Below are 19,520 nucleotides of genomic sequence, written 5' to 3'. Positions count from 1 at the left end.
GATTAACAAGATACAGTAAATTTCATAACAAATATTTGATCATAAAAGAAAATAATGCGGAAGAATATATCAGATAAAAAAGGGTTTCTTCAAACCGTAATAGCCAAAAACAGATAATAGTTGATCTGGGATCTTATAAGAAGGGTTCTAAGGGTATGACCGCCATAAACGCGACCAATTGAATACAGAAAATTTAACAAACAATTTCCAAATGACCCATTGTTTAGACAGTTGTGGCATTGTTACATGCGATTTTATTATCCAGGATATTAGTATCCAAGATATTAGTTCGTTAAAAGTACTGAATATTTATCAGGCTGATAAATATTGTCTCTTCCATCTCTTTGTATTCTTAATTGTCTCTTGACAATACTTTCGTGTTTGGGAAATTAACATAGGAAATATTCTGTAGGAAAGGTTTCATTCTTTTATAATAAATGTGTGCAGCTGTGTTCATAGTGTTTGCCGAAAGGTACTGTTAAATTCCACTTAAAATCGTTCTATGCTTTGTAGTAAAATTCAAGAGAAACGTAAACGTGCAAGGGTGTGCGAAAATATATAAAATATTTAAAGTATTCGTATCGTAATATTTAAAATTGATATTAATATGAATATTAGTATGAAACAAATTTTTACTTAAAATCCATTACCTTAGTTATAATCGTAAAAATGCCTAGTTCGATAATGACTATATCTTTGACCATCAACGATCGATACAAAGATGAATTGCAAACGTAGAGTAAAATTGTTTCGAATGTCTCGAGCGATCGATAAGATTGCATTCTCGAGCGATCAACGTTATTGGCTTATCCCTATTATTCCCGCCAACTGCCAACAACATTATTCAACCGTTTTGAAAGCCGAGCAGAATAGATAAGCTCTCAGCAGTTTGAAGATCTCTACGTCACCGAGATAAAGAGTGAAAGGAAATCCAACTGTAAACGCTAATGACTTAGGGGTAGGTTTACTTTCTTTACCGACCACCAGAGTGTCACCTCCGATAATCGGTACCTCGCAACCCCGGCTGTCAGTCGTGAGCCAGTCGATCTTCGAAGCATCGATCCTGTTGGTTGCATTCGAAGCCGGTCTTAATACCTTAACGATACACGCGTGTGATTTGAACGTGACTCTGTTTTCGCGATATACGATCCAACGAACAATTTATTTTTAACTAGTTAGGGTAGTATTATTTAACTAGCATTTGCTATAAAAGTGAATATTACAACGAATTTTCAAATTATTATTATTGCAAACGTGCTTCAACTATATTTTGAATTTTATTTTTGTGACATATTCGGACAAGTTGGAATTTTTGTGATAGCGAAAGTTGTATATCATTGTATTAAGCTTTCGTAAATATTATCAGGAGAAGAATGTTCTAAACTATATCTTAAAATTAACTGTGTTAATCATGTGTCTGGCGAAGACGTCGAAGTGTTTTTCGTGGATTTCAAGGATCTTACTAAGAAGTTGCAGCAAGAATCGGAACAAGGTAAGAAAAGCTGTATGAGAAACGTGTAGTCGCACACATTGCAGAGAAATTTCTTCCAATTACGTCCGAGTCTCGGTGATGTATTTATAAGCGATTCAGTTGGTAGACCACGCACGATTATAGAATCGGCCTATGCATATTCCCGTGTCGGTGCACAAATATAAAGTGGGCGATTTGGCGCCTGGTCAAGAGACAGTCTGCGAATGTCCGAGAGGGATATTCTCGATTCCGTGAAACGATGGGAAAGAAGAAGACGGCGTATGGTGGAAACGAGACAGGCAAATAGGCGCGTTTGAAGTTATTTTGAAAACTGGGCTGGTGCATTGACCGTATGCTGACTGCAATCCTCGCGCACAGTCTGCCGGCTGTCTTGTCGCGCGTTTTCCGGGAATCGCCACCTTCCACCTGATACACCTTTCATCGTCCGTTTATTGTTATCGTTATGCTGTTTAGAATATCTATGTTTTTTCATCGCGATCCTATTTGATAGAATCCTAAATCTTCGTTACTCCGTGAACTACGTAGACGTGAAATTATTGTGCAGACTTCGTCGTTAACGCTTCGTTTCACTTTTGCAGCATCACATTTAGCAAATATTTCGTATCTCGCGATGTACTCGTTTAATATACAACGGGGTATAAAGCCAAGGTAAAAGTTCATTTTTCATGAAACGCGAAGAGTGAGTCGTTAACATTTTTTTTTTATTTTCACTTTGAATTTTGAATTTGATTCTATCCGAGATTTATTAAAAGATAGAGAAAATTTGGGGCACGCCGCTAGACGTATTAGGACTAAAGAAAATAGTCGACTCCATTACTCGAAAGACGAATCCGTGGGTTCCATTAAGAATATTCGATACACAGCTGATACGCGTAACCGCGTCGTTTCCTTTAACTTCTGGCAGATAGAGGAAGTGCATCGGCATCCGTATATGCGTTTAGTGGACATTCCTACGATGACTAAGGGCCATTCTCCTTAGTCGGACGTCAACAAGGTCGTTGTCACGACCCTTCGCGCGCTTTATAGGATCCCTCTTAAGGATGTCAAAAGTATGCTCGTTAAAGGCGCCAGTCACTCGGTGCGCCGCGATTCTCTCTGTACGTGTCTACACTCTCGCGTGTTTCTCTTGACGCGTTATGCAGCTGTCGGCGCGTCCTATACGTCGTAAACGTCCCCTAATGCGAGAATCCATGACCAGGGTGCACGAGATCAATGAGTATACAAAGCGTTAAAAGCAAAACAGTTTTTCTTCGAAGACTCTACGTTCTTCCTCTTTATTGTAAATTCTCCTTTAGGAAGATAACTTCATTTGGAGACGCCACTTTTAGGAGACAAAAAATTAAATTGAACGATTATTAGATTCGATCGTGGACCGCGAGATTTTAAAATTTTGAATTTATGTAAGTTTGGTTATATTTCGAGAGAACGCAGTATAACTTTTCCGTAAAAAATTTCACAACGATTTGTCTTACGAAATACTCAATTGCTCTGGCAATCTATTCCTATGGCGATTAATTAAATAGCACTGAATTTAATTATTGAAAGGATTGAACCAAAGAGCGTCTGGCGAATTACGGTTTTGCTAGTAAACCGTCGACGCGTACCGCGAATCCTAATCAAAATACAGTTATCGTTTACTCAGCGAAACGTGAATTTCCAAGATGACATCAAGACTACCACCAACTAAGTAGCATCTCTCGACACGATTTCATCACGAACGGTTAACGATCCGCGCGAAACTCGATCCGATTAGAGGCGCGTCGCGTCAGGTCGGTTATTGCGGTCGTCTATTTCCTTCCTCGCGACTAATTTCCACGTAGACCACGGCCGAAGCAGTTTCGTTTATCAAGTCCGCACCTGTTCGTGACGAATGAGGAATCATTCTCGGAGCCGCGAACTAACAACAGGAAGAGCTCTCTCGAGCAGAGAGCAGAAGAAGAAGGCGGCGGAGGAACCGAAGTAATAAAGAAGTAAGAGGAAGGAGAGTGGATAGAGAGGCGGACCAGCTAGAGATAGAAGTTGGTCTCTATCTTGCTCTGTGTGTGCATTTCCTGGTAAGGGTCTTGGCGGTCTTCAAAGCCCTCGCGTCGCCGAGAGTAGTCAGAAGCGGTGCTCGTTTCTTGAAATAGGAAGAGCGTGACGTGGAGCGCAAGAATTTCCGCGTCTCTTCTATCCGCTCGTTCTTTCGCGGCATTCGCTCGACGACGAATCCACGTCGAATACCAAATTTTTGTCTCTCCATCCAGGAGGTCGTCTCGGTCTTTGTCGTTCCAGTGTTCGTCGTCAGGGCAGTCTATACGAAAGAAGAAGTTGTTCGATTCGAGGGCTGCCGCTATTACGCGTAATTTTGCACCTGTGTACGAAACGCGAAACGGCAAGCTGGTCGATATTTTCGTTAAAATACGACCTTGCTACATGGTCGAACGCGTTGGCGAAGAAAATTTGCATAAAGCGTTCTCTCGGTGTTGCTGCGTTCCAAAGAGAAGAGAACCTTCCGAGAGGAAGAAAAAGGCGAGGACGAACGCGGGGGACCTTTAAATTTCGGTCCAATTTCGCGCGGCCCGGACTGGTTTTGAACAGCTCTTCCCTCTTGGCCTTCTCCGAGACGAGTGTTGCACGCGCGAATAATTTGCGCGAGCCCGAACGAGAATTAAATCGTACGTTACACTATAATTATATATTGTATCGTTGCTACCTGCCGCGGGCTACGAGCCGATTTACGATCTCGAACGGGTGCAAAAAGGTGCCGCGACTCTACCAACGATCCGCTCCGCGATCTATTTTTACAGCAACGATTCTATCGAGACCTTAGCCTCTTTGTTTCTCCCGGACATTGTTCAGATTTTTTATTCCTGATTTTAAACTCCCCGTTATTTATTAGACCCGAGCTTGAGAGAAACTGAAACGAGAAAAGAAGAGGAAAAAAATCACAAAATGAGAAATATCTCGCGTCTGCCTGTAATCGCTCCGTTTTAGCTCTTATCTTATGCACGAACATCGACCTCTGTCGAGTATCGCGTGCTCGATAAAGGCTAATTTTTTCTCACGAACGAACGACAATCGGTGCTCCAAAACCAATGTTTCTCTCGACAGCTATCGTTATCGTTCGAGAGGCCCGAACTCGAAACTGATCGTTCGCAAACTCCTCGTTTAGCGCCTTCCACTTGTACAGTTCGTTCGTAGGGACGTGCAACCAAATGGAATAGCATCAAAGTTCAATTGTTTCCTCGCATAGAGTTTTGTCAATCCGCGGCAGTGTCCCACGCGCATTTCCCAAATTCAGGACGCCAGCAAAACCCAATAATTGGACGATCGTAAAAAGATAAGCAAAAGATCTGGACGAAAGGCAAAACTAAGTTAGATAAGCTTTGATTTTGCCTCGATAGCGTTATCGGTGGATGGGGGCGCGTGCACGCACCTTAATCTACGTTCGAAGCTCCCTTCCCTTGGACGAGATCCATGACGATGGTAATGGTCCCTCGTGGTCGATGCTGGTGGTGGTTAACTACCATGTTTCAAGGACACCCACCTCTCCCTCCTCCCCTGTTCCTGTCGTCGTTCAGTTCGCTATCGCAGATCTGCACCGTGAAACTTCTGACTTTACTCCGACCAATCTCGCTGCGCTTCCTCTCTTTTTTTTTCTCTCCCCTCATGATCGTGATTTTTTGTTGTTGTTGCTGCTTCTCGTCGATTTTCGCCCCGTCCCTCTCGTCGATACCTTCGACGTTGCGTTAATTGCACGATTTTTCTTCCATGGAAAGTGAGCACAGCTCGTAAGAAGCGTGAAAAATGCCAGAGGTACACAATACCCGACGATTAAAACACCATTTTTACTGTTTCAACTGCGCATCGAATTTAACGGTGACGCCTACGATGTTCGAGTCTTTGGAGCGAACACGCGATGGACAGAAATTCGTAAACACAGCTATTTACGAGGTTACGGAGAAGTTGCTTTTTCTCTTTTCTTTCAGCGGACCAGTCGCTCAATGAATATCTCGCGAGTAAAAGCTATGAATCTTTCGAGGAACTTTCCACGCGATTTCGGTTTCCGAACGAATCAACGACCGCGTCGCTGCCACGAATTACAACTCGAACGCGCTCGAATTTCCACGCGAGAGAATAATCGTGGGCGGTGTGGTCGGACGCCTGCCAGGAGAAGCGCAATTATCGGCCCCATCTCTTTCACGGAATGACGTCAAAGACTTTCGATGTCGCTGTAGGGAATTTACTCGGTAGGTTTCGAAATTTCTGCTCGTCTTCGATATCGACAGATCCTCCTCGATCACCTTGGGATATCGTGGTTGTAGCTGTCGACTATGATCTCTAGAAATTCCACGGTTCCCGATGCACGGACCGTATGCAGTGAGTTTGTTTCTTTCTCCAGTTCTTCTCTATCTCTTACGGCAGTGCCATTGTAGTGGAAAACGAGTCGTGGCACTCCCATTCACCAAATTCCTTTCATCGGCACCGATTCTCCTTGTCCGACGACACAACTTCTCGATTCTTTCTTTCTCCCCGCTCAGTTGTCAAGTTAGATTACTTTTTACGGAGGGATCGAACGCATCCCCTTTGTTTCTTAAACTTCCCCGGTATTTTCCCTTTCTTACGACATAACCTCTGACCTTTTCTAGTTTACTACGATCAAAAAAAAAAAAAAAAAGAAAGAAACTTTCAGAAAAATGTACGCAACGCCAAATCGGACATACGGAACTTTTACCAGAACGTTTATCACGAGTCGATGTTTACAAGAGTAGTCTTGTTGTCTCCATTGTCGGTCGATCGATACCCGGCTCGGTATGGAGTATGGAACGACTGGAAGAGAAAGCACGCGACGCTCGTGCCTCGACAATGTTATCGTTGTTACGCCGTTAACGTACGGGCCGTCTGTCTTCAACCCGTTAACCTACAACCTGTGTGCGGTACCCTGCGATCGGACTAGCGAACGCGACACGCTGCGACTTTCGTTGTTCGAGGTCGAAAAATCGGTTACAGACCTGGCCAACGCGATTAGAAGGAACGCACGCGTGCCAACTTCTCGTGGTCGCGTATGAAACGCGCTAGGTCGCACGACTTCCACCGCCGTCTACCGACCGAACGGCTAACGGTATACGTTGTGCCTAATAAGACTCTTCTACCTGTCAGGGATTAAAGCCTGGATCTCTCTCGTCAGGTAGACGGCTCACGATCGATCGTACATCGTTCAACAAATTGTAACGTTCGACGCGTTTCTCCAGAATGGAATGGAATGGAAGTCGAAGTGAAATCGTTCGCCTCGGTGTCTAACTCGACGGTTGTAGATCTGAAAAGAAGTCTTGGAAGACGAACGTGAGTGGTGGTGATCGATTATATTGTTAGTTAGAAACCGGGACGACAGGGTTGAACGTTTGTAGTTGAATCGCTAGGATCGTGGTACGGCACGAAGCTTCTAGGCATGACAGAGGCTCGGTCAGCCTCTCCGCTATCGGAATTCCGTCATCGAGGTGAACGGAATGAGATTCCTTGGTCGTGGTTCGAATACCTTTGCCAGTTGTTATTACGAAGTGCCGCTAAATAGTAAAGGCGTGTACGTGTAAACGCAGAGGCGTAGAATCGCGGTCTTTCGCGTTTTCTCGTCTTTCGCTAGAAATTCAATCGTTTCCTGGTTCTTCGGCTGTTGTCCAGTTACCTTGGTATCGAAATTACGCTCGTTTTATCCGTTTTCTTTGCTCGTTACAAAGGCATAGGAAATAAGTTTTCGGCGAAACAGCGAGAAAGAACCGTACGGCAAGCGAAAGATCGCTGATTTCTGCTTGGAACTTTCATCATAACCCGTCGACGAAAGTATGCAATTACGTGTCACAATCCCGCTGCGCGGAGAAAGTACCGTACAAAGCAAGATTCGAGAGAGAAAGAGAGAGAGAGAGAGAGAGAGAGACTTAAGAACGGCCCTACGCCACTGATCGCGAGTTAGCGTACGCGACAAAGGTGGAATCTAAGCCAAGGCTTGGCACTGCCTTCGCTCGACCGCTTCGAGTATTACTATTATACGCCGCGAACTGTATCCGTACACGCCGTGCTCTACCATCGCGTGCGCTTAATGAATGAACATCGTGCACCGGTGAATTTTTACGCGACCACCTGCTTCCATTACTGGAATCGCTTCATTTCGACCCAAGTAACCATCTTTCCCCTCTTACGTGCATCGTCCTTATATTTTACGCTTTGGAATGTTGTTCGATATTTTTATAAGAAGCTCGACTGTTCCATACGTTTCTGTGGTTACGGATTTGCGATCGTGGTCTTTTACCCAGATTAGCAAAGGGTATAATAAATAAATACGATGAGATCGTCTCTCCGTGGCTATTGTTTCTCTTGGACCACGACCAGATTTTAGATTCCTCTTATCCACCCACGCACTATCCGACAGATTTCGAGACAGCGTACTCTTCGAAACACTCGACGAGATCGATAAAATATTTTGCGATCGGTGGAAAGCTACAACGATTGATACGAACGGATATTTGCCACGATACGTGGAAATTGAGGAGAAATCGACTTTTTCCGAATGTCTCGTAGACTGGAGAAATGTTGGCAAGAAAACTCGTGGACTTTGAAACGGACGAGAAGATTCGATCGTACAGCCGCGTTCTGTATCGTCGTTGAACCCTTTCAAAGAAGATTCCTCTGTTCCTGTAAAGCGTCACACGCGAATGGCGAAAGGCGAATGTGGGCAGAGGAGCGTGTCGTGGCTTCGTCGAGGAATTATCGTTGCTCGCGGATAGTCGAGGTTTCGTAATCCGGCTCTCGGTAGTCGGCGTGTATATCGTCGTGTTCCTCGTCCGTTAGGCTCGTTTCAATGGATCGGTGACCGGAGGAACAGGTTCACCGTGCGCGTCACGGCTACGACCGAACTTTCTTTCGAAGAAATCGATGGGACACCCTCCGGGGTATTTGCCTTGGGTGCACACGAACTTTATGGTGACGCGCTTGACAAAATATCGAATATTTTTCGACGACATAAAAGGACATATGTTGTTTGGTAAAAATACTTTCGTCTTTTTAATTAGCACGTATAACGCACACGTATTCCGTATGTAGCTATATAAATAATTTTTACGACCGGTACAACGTAAACGCGTGTATAAAGTTTCGTGAAAGATGCAGTTATCGATATCGTGTAACAATAACTATATATATATATTGGATTCGTGGTACAACTTGAACGAAACGTAACTTCGAAATATATTACGACGAAACGAGATAAATTAAAAAAATCTTTTTCGAAGAAGATCGAAGGATAAAAATTCGACGACCGCAAGAGGATTAACGCAGCCTCGGATAAGATCGAATCGGTCGAACATCTCCGCGAGATCTTCGGCTTTATTTTCGCGTTATTACATATTCTTGACGGGGCCAGCTGGATCGCGGCGGAATTATCGTCCATGGTAGATATACGGTGTTTCGTAATCCCTTCGGTAGTCGACGTATATCCTCGCGTTTCTTGCAACGTGCCTCTTGTACGTGCTCGTTTATGCACGCCTATATATCGTACGTAATGCACGTTGCATTCCTCGACATTCGTACGCGCGTTATGCATTCCGCGTGGATTTGACCTCGATGCCGTGTTATTAATGCCCATTACGTTATATAAACGAACCGCCGTGATCGGCCAGCCGTGCGTACAAGCGAGAAACGAGCGAAGAAGGAAGCAAAGGATAAAAGGATATACCCGTGAAACCAACGAGGAACGAACGGAACGTTTTCTTGGAGTAGAATCGCTCGGCGAGAGAGCCTTTTATTGATCGACCCAGCGATCGGTGTTTCCAATGGCGGACAGAAGGAAGATTTGTTTCTGTTGATATCGATTCTCTCGGATGTAAATCTAACCGTGGTCGCCGCGTAAATCACCGCCACAGGAAGCGGATTTTGTAACTTTTCCAGACAGGTGTTCTACGTTGCGTCAGCCTCCCAGCAATTTGTTCCGTGTGCGTATGTAGTACCCGTCCACGCTCTCCGTTCTCGTAACATCGGGATGCTGGATGGAAAAAGTTATTCAAGCCTGCGTCGAGCCTTCGGGGCCACGTTGACTTCCATTCGCCGTTCGCGATTGCCGCAATCGCTAAAAAAAATTGTGACGTCGCGGAGCTCGATTCTCTTCTACAGGCAGCTTCGTAACGAATATACCAAGTATCGTACAGAGATTGGAAAGAAGGCAAGTGAAAGATTCCGGTTCGATTAGTCGTAACGGAATATATTCGTCTCATTCTCGTACGAATTTTCGCCTGCAGCGTATTATCGGTCACAGTAGTCAGGTTCTATTAATCGAGCAGTACGAGTAAAGTAGCCGTCTTGCTCCTGTATCATCTCGCTGGTCTTATTCGCAGCTCTACGTATCATTCGCGTCGCACTTAGCTCTGCTCCGTCGCGTTCGTTTTACGATGCGATATAGAAAAGTGGTCGGTATAAAAGCCAAAAGAAAGGGAAGAAAACGCAGATAAGATCGCGACGATAAATAACGCTACAAAGAGGTTACCAGTTCAGAGAACACTCGTAGGGAGCGAGAAAGCTAGGAACCATCACATGATTGAACCGTTGAACCGTTTCATGGAAGGGATCTCTATTAACCAGCAAACTCGTTATCTCCCCGAAGAAAACACGATAACAATCGAACCTGGCTAGCTCATAGAAACGTTGACCCGTGAAATTCGCAGGGAAAGAAGCAGTTCTCCGTTACCCAGTCATCCTCTTGATTCTCGTTCACGATTCTTATCCCGACGTCGCGTTAATCAGAACCCGCTGGTGGACCTCGAGAGGTCAGCCGAGTGGTCGATCGAGAGTCATCCGGGCTGGAATCGCGTTCTGGACGGCGCAAAGGCGTAAACAGTCCGTCGAGAAATAGCTCGAACGCTCGGAGTCGCGAGGTCGTCGATTGGAGCATGGTATAACGGTAGATACGTTTAAGTACGCTTCCAGATAGATGACCAAGAGGTATATATACCATATCCGTGCGTATTCCAGGCACCGGTTGATGTATGCATTCGTGGACGTATCGCCGAGGAGCCGAGGCAAAAAGGCCGTCACCGCGGATCCCCGCGACCTTTCTCTTCCATTCACCGCGTTCGAACAATTTCCAGCCGCGGGCACGTTCTCGCTGACTAATTAAATGATTGATCACCCCGACGGGCAAATTATCGTGCCGGCCGGCCGACAAATTAACCGCCGCCAGCCCTCTTCTGCCCGATCGCTTTTTCTCCTCTTTGTACAGCGCGACACAAAAGCAACGGGCTCCCTAGGTTTCGTCACTCGAGAAGAATCGCTGGGAACGGTTAAAGGATTCTACCGTGTATCGTGCGGTTGCTGTCGCCGTTCTTCACGATGAACCGACTACAATAGTTGGAAATTTTATATATCAGTTATTTTTATCGCGTTTCCGTACTTGCGTACGTGAGTATTACACGAGTATTAACTTTTGTTCTCGACAGGTTTTATCGTGTCGTTGATTATCATATTTTTGGCATACGTATACAGAGTGTTAATAAAAGACGATTGTTCGAAAGCAAGACGACGAACAAAGTTTTACACGCGTAGAAATATTTGGGTTACGTCATCGAGAATTTTATTTTGCGCTAGAAGTATCTGCACGCACGCAATCCTCTTTGCAGTTTGGAAGATCACACGTCGACCCGACGTGGATAGAAACGGCGGTCTCGCGATAAACGTACAGTAGACGCGTCGATTGTGCAAAGCATCGGGAATAATACGCGGAATCGGATTTCTACGCCCGGAGCCAGAAAGCTCGATTTACGAGCGCACACACGACTTGTCGAGCCGCAACTTCTCTCGAATAGAAAAGTACACGTACTTCTTGGGTCTCCTTTTTTCCCCCGATGCGTGCTTACTATGCTAATTAGCAATAATTTAACCGGTCGGCGCTTGTAGCGCCGTCGAAATCCTCTCCGGAACGAAATGTACGTTCCTTACCTCACCAATTTTTTTTCCTCTCTTTCACACGTCGCTTTCTTTGCTCTCGCGAGTCCCCAGGACATACATGTCGCTCCTTTGTGCCGCTGATTAATATGCGAAGGCATCCTGAGGCTCGTCGAGCTGCATTAACAAGCAGCCTCTTGTGCATGGTCAGGACACCTACCCCTCGAAAAGCCACCCTGCAAGAAGAAACCTTCCTACGGTTTCCCTAGAATAGCTCTTTCTTTCTTTCTTCTACGGCCTATCCAGCAGAAGTTCCTTTGTACCGAAGAGCACTCGAGCTCGGTGAAGTATTTATTTCGCTGATCTCGAGGCGCGATTGGGATGGAACTCTTTGTTGCCCCTGGAACGAATCATACGAACCGTGGCATCGAGGATTTCGGTGGTTCTGACGACGGCTGTTTCTTCTCTTTTATTTGGAAGACACGGAGGATTCTCGAATATATGGGGATTAGTCGAAAAAAGAAAGAAACGGAGTATAAAATGTTTCATCGTGAAAGCTGCTGGTATTAGTATTCAACGTCTGGAATTCGAACGTACATATTTCAGACGTGTCACGGAATATCTCGTTTCCGTGTGTTTCTTAGCGATGTACTAGACGCTGTCTGCAGAAGGTTGAAAAAAGAATTCAATTAGACTGTTAGCGAATCGGTAACAACCTCTGAGAAAAATGTCTGGGAACTGGAGTGCGTCACGTGGAGTTCGATGTGTTTTAACGCGAACGACTTGTATATTCGATCGATCGAGTTGTTTCGACATTGGTCGAGCAAAAAGGCCAGTTGATTCGATCGAACGAAGAATATCGTGTACAGAAAGCGATTCGAAGCTTTCGTACGTTCGTACGAATGTTTTGCGACTATGTGTCGTTGCTTGTAGAGGAAATAGAAGAAAATAAGTACGTATGACTCGGTCTCGTGATACGTGGGCCAGCTCGTGACTCGATAACGATTATCGATCGTCGATCGAGCGTACAACGCCGCGTTCCATGTTCCAGCTATTCCTAAGAATATAATCGATGTGGCGCGGTGAAAGTGTGCGAAAACGGGCCCAGAAACGGTGCCGGTGTAAGAATGCCGCGTAAAAGTACGTGTCGTTGGAACAATGACGATGGGAAACGGAACGAAAGAAAACGAGTAAAGAAGAGAAGAGAGAGGATATTGGATGTGGCCTCGTGGTCGATGATACGCATCGAAGAATGCCAATAGCGTCAAACTGTAAAAATTACTCCGTGAAAGAGAAATTTTCCGACTCCCGTAAAGCACGTCGAACACGGCAATTATCGCGAACCTAACTAGCGTCGGTAAAACGAGAATGAAGAAAAAGAACTATGATTAGAACGAATTCCATCGTGACCCTGATTATCAAGCGCTATTACAATCCTGGGAAGAGTGGATTTTTAAATGATAAAGGGAAAATATTCGGATAATTTTTAATATTAGTAATTACGAAGATTTTTGTTGATTATGGTTTGTTGCGATATCGCGGAGAAATACTTTGTGGATTATAGAAAATTCTTGAAACCTAAGGAATTTTTAAAAAATAAATTTACTACGAATTTATCATAAATTTCTTAAATGTATTGGATCTATTAAAAGATTAATTGATAATTTTGTAGAATTTTTAACAAATTTCTATCCTGGCTAAATTTATTAAATATCCATATGTATTAAATATATTAAAAAAAAAAAAAATTCGCCACAGAAAATTCTTTCCACGATCGCCGAAATATTCCTCCGCAACATCCTAGCTAATTCGATTAGCAGATTAAAGCGAAGGCCTTCCATCGAAGGAAAAACAAACTTTCGATGACACAGAACGCCCAATCGTTCTCTACGGGTCGGCCCACTCGAGAAAACTTTCCATCTCGATAAAAAACGATAAAAACATGATGGCGAAAAAAAAAAACGTATTCGGCCACGCGTTCTACACGTCTGCTGGTACTCGTCACGCGAGAAGGCGCATAGATAAGAAAAGCGGTGACATACGAGGTACAGTCTCTACTCAGGTGGAAGCGATTACTTCCGGTGGTCCGATGATTCATTGCACGCGAAAGATGTATCACGGGGCGAGATGTGTTGCGCGCGAAATCTCGCTCCGTTCTTGTAGTCAGTCTGGCAGCTCTGAGGCGAGCAACCGGTCCTCGTCACGCCTTCCCTCTCGACGTCCGCAGCTGTCCCGTATATTTTCTTTCGTGGCGTGTTGTCGCGTGTCGTTGTCAGAAACGTATTTCACGATCGACGTTCGTAGATCGAGATGTTCATCAAGTACGTGGACGTGTTCATGGACGAGGGTTACATGTCCGACTCGTCGAATGTAGGTATACCAAACGTGAGAAGAATTTGTTGCGATCGAATGAATCGAAGCAATTGCGAGTTTGAAACACCGTTTGAGATCGTATAGCAGTTTCCACGATACGGCGAGGCTCTAAATTAATCAAACGATGCAGCATCTACGAATGGGAATCTGAAATCTGTAAAGAGTTCGCTACCTAAGTATTATCTAAACTACTTATGTACCTTATTAAGAAGTAATCAACTCGGGCGCACAGTTACCGCAAACCATTCGCTGGCAGCCAGCTGTAATTTCAAGTTAAACGTCTTTCACTGAAGTTCGAGAGGAAAGATCGCTAACCGCGTATTCTTCGCAGGTGTTTGTAATTTAGTTCAATTTTCGCGGCTAACCTTGTCTTCTCTAAGTTGTTTTACGTTACGAACCGCCTCTTGCTCGATCGTCTATCGCGAATAGAGCCCATTCTTTGATCACCTAGCCGTCTCTATTGCTCGCTTTTTGTTAAATCGCCCATATAACTAACTATCCGACTATTCGATCGCTGCGTATGTTTACGGAGGTTGCGTTACGATTTCAACTGATTTATCGAATACAGACGTTCGTTTTATAATTATATCGCTGGGAGAAAATAGTCGTCGTTTCACGTATTTTCTTCCAACGCTAAAGCACAATTGACAGAATTCTAAGACATCGAGGAATTTCCACGTTTCGTAAGTAATTCTCTGCCAACGACGAAACTTCGTTCAGCGACTTCAAACGTGACGTAGACTCGACCGACTTCACTATCTCGTTGTATCACAGAGGCTACTATAGAATACACGTGTTGGCTTATGATAATATCGAAGTGATTGCACAATCCTCGACGATCGATCATCGAATAATCGACGACATAGTGAAATTTGGGTTCGTTAGCGGCTCGTCTTAAGCCTCTGCCTTCTGTGGGATTAACCGCGATTTGACCGGCTTTCAGTAGATTCGTATTACCTCGTTTGTACATGGACCATGGATACCAAATCCGATTCCTGGTTCGATCACGCAGCGGAACACGGACGTAGAAGTGGTACGTACACTTTCGTTACGAAAGCCGGTTCTGTGTGGGTGGTACGCACCGCGGTGGTCGCATTTTAATTGAAAATTTCGAAGCACGTGTGGGTGCGGATAATAAACGGAGCAATGTAAAAACGTCGGCGTACTTACCCTTGACGAATCGACTAGTCAGGGAAAATTGCAATTCACCACGATATTTCTGTCGATGTCTCGCGTGTACACCCCCGCTCCCGATTCTTAGAATAATTATTTATTTCACGAAAGACGAAAGTAAACTTATGTTTCAACGATCGACTATCGTTTCATCAAGTTCTATATTTTATTTTCATGCTAACAAATTTCTGCAGTCGTATAAAATTTGAAGTTCACGATCGACGTGAAATCATCGAAGTCGCGTTAAAAATAAAAATGAGCTAAGACTCACGAGCGTACATAGTTCGAGAATGAAATAGTTTTGCAATAATATGACGTTGGCACGGGTCTACAGCTTGGGCCAATCCGTGGGCGATTATCGTAAACAGTAACGGAAATTCGAACAGCTGATGCGAACAGCTCGTGCCTCGTAGCAATTAAGCAATGAATCAACCGATCGCGTGGTCGCGAGTCGGTAGAAGTTCGTTCCAGCGAGCAGAGTTAGCTCGAACGAAACGGCACGACGTGATTGAACGGTGACTCGCCATGAATTTACATAACTCGCTTCGATGTATCGCGGACGACGATTATCCGGATCGTCGCGATTGAAAAAGTTCGCGTCGATTCTTTGCCGCGGCAGCATTTCGCGTTACGACTCACCGACCGATATCACTGAGTAACTTGGTGCGTCGATCGCTGGGGAAAACGAACACACTCCCTGTTTCCCAACAGTTTCCTTTTCCTGCTTTCACAATCTTACCATTAGAACTTCACATTATCGTAATTGTGGCGAAGTAGAGGAATTTCGCAGAGTGTTGCGCAAAATTCATCGATTTACTGTGGTGCGATCACTCGAGCCTGGTTTCTCGAGAGCGTGCGAGAGTTGGTAATGCAAAGGAATAATTTTCTGGATATTTTAATTTTTTTTTTTTAATTTTCTAATACGTCATTAAGAATATCGTTGTTAAATATGCAAAGTACCTTCAGGAAAGAACAGAAATACTCGATATTGTTTTGTTATTCGGTAATTTCCAATAGGTCAGGCTTCTTTCCAATAGACAATGGTCCTGGTCGATAAAACATCAAAAATATATCGAATACAATATCGATCGATATTTTTGTCATTTTTAAGAGAACAAGCTACGTACTGCATTCACAATCCTGGTATGAATAAGATATAGTAGAATTTTAGCGAATCTATGATACGATCTAGAATGCAAAGAGAAACAATTTACTGAGATAATCTAACGAGAAAACGCTTTTTAAATGTTGCAGGTCCAGAGGCTGGCCGAATACGAGAGGTACCTAGGCCAGGAGGCAAGAAACCTAGTGGAGAACGGAAACGGAAGCGTCGGCAGTGGCGCCGTTCTTCAACGTGGTCAGCTCGAGGGCGATCTTCACCGTATCCAGGAACTCTTTCCTGGTGACAATCTTCGGCTGCACGAACGAGATGTCCTTACCACGGTACTTGTCTGTTTCTTCGCGCTTTACTAGCATATACATTCGCGCATAAAACTTTTTCCTTCGTCATCGCGATTACCCAACGTAGAGAAAATCAGTAAAAAAAGCGTAAAAAATTTGTTGCTTAAAAAATGTAACAGTTATGGGAGAAGTAGGAAAGAACGTTATCGTACGATGCGTTTCAACGATTCTCACGAGCACCCCACAGCATATTTCCTGGCACTCGTGAAAAACACTGGCGCGTCCAACACGCGTGATGTTTCCCACGGATCTCACAAGCCACTCCACAGAATCTTTTTCTATGCCATTTTCACGTATGATGGATGTGACGTATCGTGAAAAAACAGCGTTGCTAGTTTAGTTGCTAGGATTAACTAGGAAGCGCGTTGTACTTTTTGACCCGGAAATATGCATACTTAATCCATAAAACTGGTCCAGCTCCGCTGCAAATTATATTCATCGTCGAAATTCTCCATTCTAAACGGTAACTAACGTACTACTCGACTTTACAATTCGTATTTCGTGAATCAACGGATCCAACAGCTATTTTATGCTTCAGACGCTTCGCTTTGCAATTCTTCGTTTCTCAGATTGGACGACAGATGATATATAAATCTTTGAAGCTAATGGTAAACGCCGAGTCTTCAGCTTTGTCTTTAGATCGTGACTCGATACTTCGTATTGCCGATCTCGAGTAGATTGTTTTCTTCTTCTTCTCCTTCGAATTCCTTTTTGATCATACGCAATGATTAAAGTACGCAAGTCGGTGATACAGATTTTCATTCGTATCTACGAATGACAACACTGTTTGCCGCGGTGCGGCGTGTCATCGTCCCACGTGTATCGCAGTCTAATTTGCATACTGGGCGTAAAGAGTACGTATTGTCAAGAGCAGGGATTACGGGGCATCTAGTGAGATCACGGTTCCACTGCACTGGTCGCATAGGTGGACGCGTGCTCGAGTTTCTCAATGCTGCTCTGCACATTCGTGCGCATATTCCTGAGAACGATGATAGAACGCTTTCACGAATCACGTAGAATCATTTGGAGTCATCGGTATGTTTACCTGGATTTCCACGGCATTTATTAACATACGATAATTCGATGCAACGCAACAACCAAGCAGTAGCATTAGTAGAGAACCGATAGTTTCAGAAACGACTGCGAGTTACGACCTAGTCGAGAGAACGGAATACGAGGAGCATCGATTTCGTAAGGCAGAAGAAGGCCAAGAAGGAACGACGAGGGACACAAATCTGGCTCTCGACGCCGTCAAAGCGAAATATGTTAATCAGTCTGCCCTGTGGTCGTTTGTAATTTCGTGTGTCGTCTTCTTGCTATATTTGGTAGGGTTATTTGTCAGGCGTAACCGTTCATCCGTCTCTGTGCGTCTTGACATCAGCGGAAGTCACGGGAAAAGCAACTGGTATCCGCTGGAATCTCTCGACTGGAACTGCGTCGCAATACATCTAGTAAACGGTCGTTTAATTTTGCTATTAAACGGCTTCGATATAAATCGGTATTTTCCACTGTTTTCCAGTAGCTTCGTTGAATGTGAACTAGCCTTTGCTGAAAATTTCGAACAGGTTCCTTGCTGAAAATTTCGAACGGGTTCCTTGCTGAAAATTTCGAACGGGTTCCTTGCTGAAAATCTCGAACGGGTTCCTTGCTGAAAATTTCTAACGGGTTCCTCGCTGAAAATTTCGAACGGGTTCCTCGCTGAAAATTTCGAACGGGTTCCTTGCTGAAAAAAAAAACGGTGCTTCACTCTCAGTGAATAGAGAGTCGGTGAAATAATGCTGTTCAGTCATCCGAATGTTAATGCGGCTTGGCACGTTGGCGTTCGGTTATTAGCCGCCTGCTGCGAGGATGATAATAATTTATGTCCTAGATTCGAGCATCAAAATTAGTCGTTACTTTGTGACCCTTTAACACGGTAACTGGACAGAAGAGCGCCCCTTCCAATGGATAATTTAATGCTAATCCCTTGTCAACTATGCTCGATACCGCGTCGATATTTTCCATTTCCAATGTCGATTCCCTGCGTGATATTTCGTGCAACAAATATAACGGCGATCCAAAAGCATCGGTTAGGTCGAATCGGAGGAATTTTGTTTTGCTTCTCAGTGGTATGGTATTGCCCTTGTTCAAATATAGCAGAGTTTGTTATTGATTTCGTTATACGGCAACGCGGTCTGTTTCGTTTCAGAAAATGAAGAGTCTGATCCGCAAGAGGAACGGCGGGAACCCTGGAAGGCTGACGAGAGTGCTGTCGCAGAAATCTCTAAACGTGTCCAACAACTCACCAGCTCCGAAATCTCCGCCGAGGACTTTCCTCTTGGAGACTCCGGTACAATTCACCACGGTGAGTGATCATAATAGTAATTCGAACATTACGTTTAAGTTCACCGTAATAATACAGTCTCTTTTCCGTATTTACAGGGTGTACAATCCCAGGACAGACACCTTTTCCTCTTCTCCGACCTATTGCTCATAGCAAAGGCACGAAGCGGCGGTAACTTTAAGCTGAAACAATCCGTAAGAATGAGCGAGCTATGGCTAACTGCCGGGCACATAGAGGATGTGGCCGAAACGAGCAAATCTCAGGAAACGAGCTTCGTCCTCGGCTGGCCCACTACGAACGTCGTCGCAACTTTTATGTACGTGCCTGCCGATGCTTTACACGTGCCTTATCCACGCTGTTGGTATCTCGTTCTCTTGTGTTATTGCACCCTTTTCACGTTTCTTTACACCCTACCTGGACTCGTAATGACGTCGCGACTCCGCGTCGCTTCGAGGTTCCAGCCAGAATTCTTTTAGTGGCGCAATAAACTCGCAAACGAGAAACCGCTCGAGGGTGGCGGCAAAGAGATATATCGTTCGATTAACCGTCGAGGTGTCGGCTTTATCGCGACATCGCGCATCACACAAACGTTTATTCGTTTCTTTCAGGACTGCTGCAGCGAGGGATCTCTGGTGGGGACGTTTGACCGAACTCGTACGAGAGGAGAGTATGAAGGAGCCGCCCGACACGAACATTCAAGTCGTGTATCACGACAGTGACACGAACACGGAATACGTAAGTACTGCATACTGCTCTCCGTCGTTTCGCGCAATATACAGTCGCATACGCGTA

The 19,520-nt window shown here is 44.6% G+C and overlaps 1 protein-coding gene across 3 annotated transcripts in view; it reads left to right on the top strand.

Annotated features, from left to right (window-relative positions):
* Positions 1-19,520, top strand: part of LOC117205867 (rho GTPase-activating protein 20-like) — a 178,646-nt gene that overhangs the window by 155,651 nt on the left and 3,475 nt on the right. For all 3 annotated transcript variants that reach the window (XM_033444657.1, XM_033444656.1, XM_033444658.1), the window contains 4 exons: positions 16,199-16,387; positions 18,594-18,749; positions 18,827-19,044; positions 19,337-19,463. In XM_033444657.1, coding sequence (XP_033300548.1) covers positions 16,199-16,387; positions 18,594-18,749; positions 18,827-19,044; positions 19,337-19,463 — 690 coding nt within the window. The remainder of the gene's footprint in view (positions 1-16,198; positions 16,388-18,593; positions 18,750-18,826; positions 19,045-19,336; positions 19,464-19,520) is intronic.

Source organism: Bombus bifarius, unplaced genomic scaffold (assembly GCF_011952205.1).
Source record: "Bombus bifarius isolate JDL3187 unplaced genomic scaffold, Bbif_JDL3187 scf7180000007996, whole genome shotgun sequence".
In the NCBI taxonomy this organism is placed as follows: domain Eukaryota; kingdom Metazoa; phylum Arthropoda; class Insecta; order Hymenoptera; family Apidae; genus Bombus; species Bombus bifarius.
The sequence above is the reverse complement of the archived record's forward strand: the minus strand, read 5'-3'. Positions and strand labels throughout refer to the sequence as shown.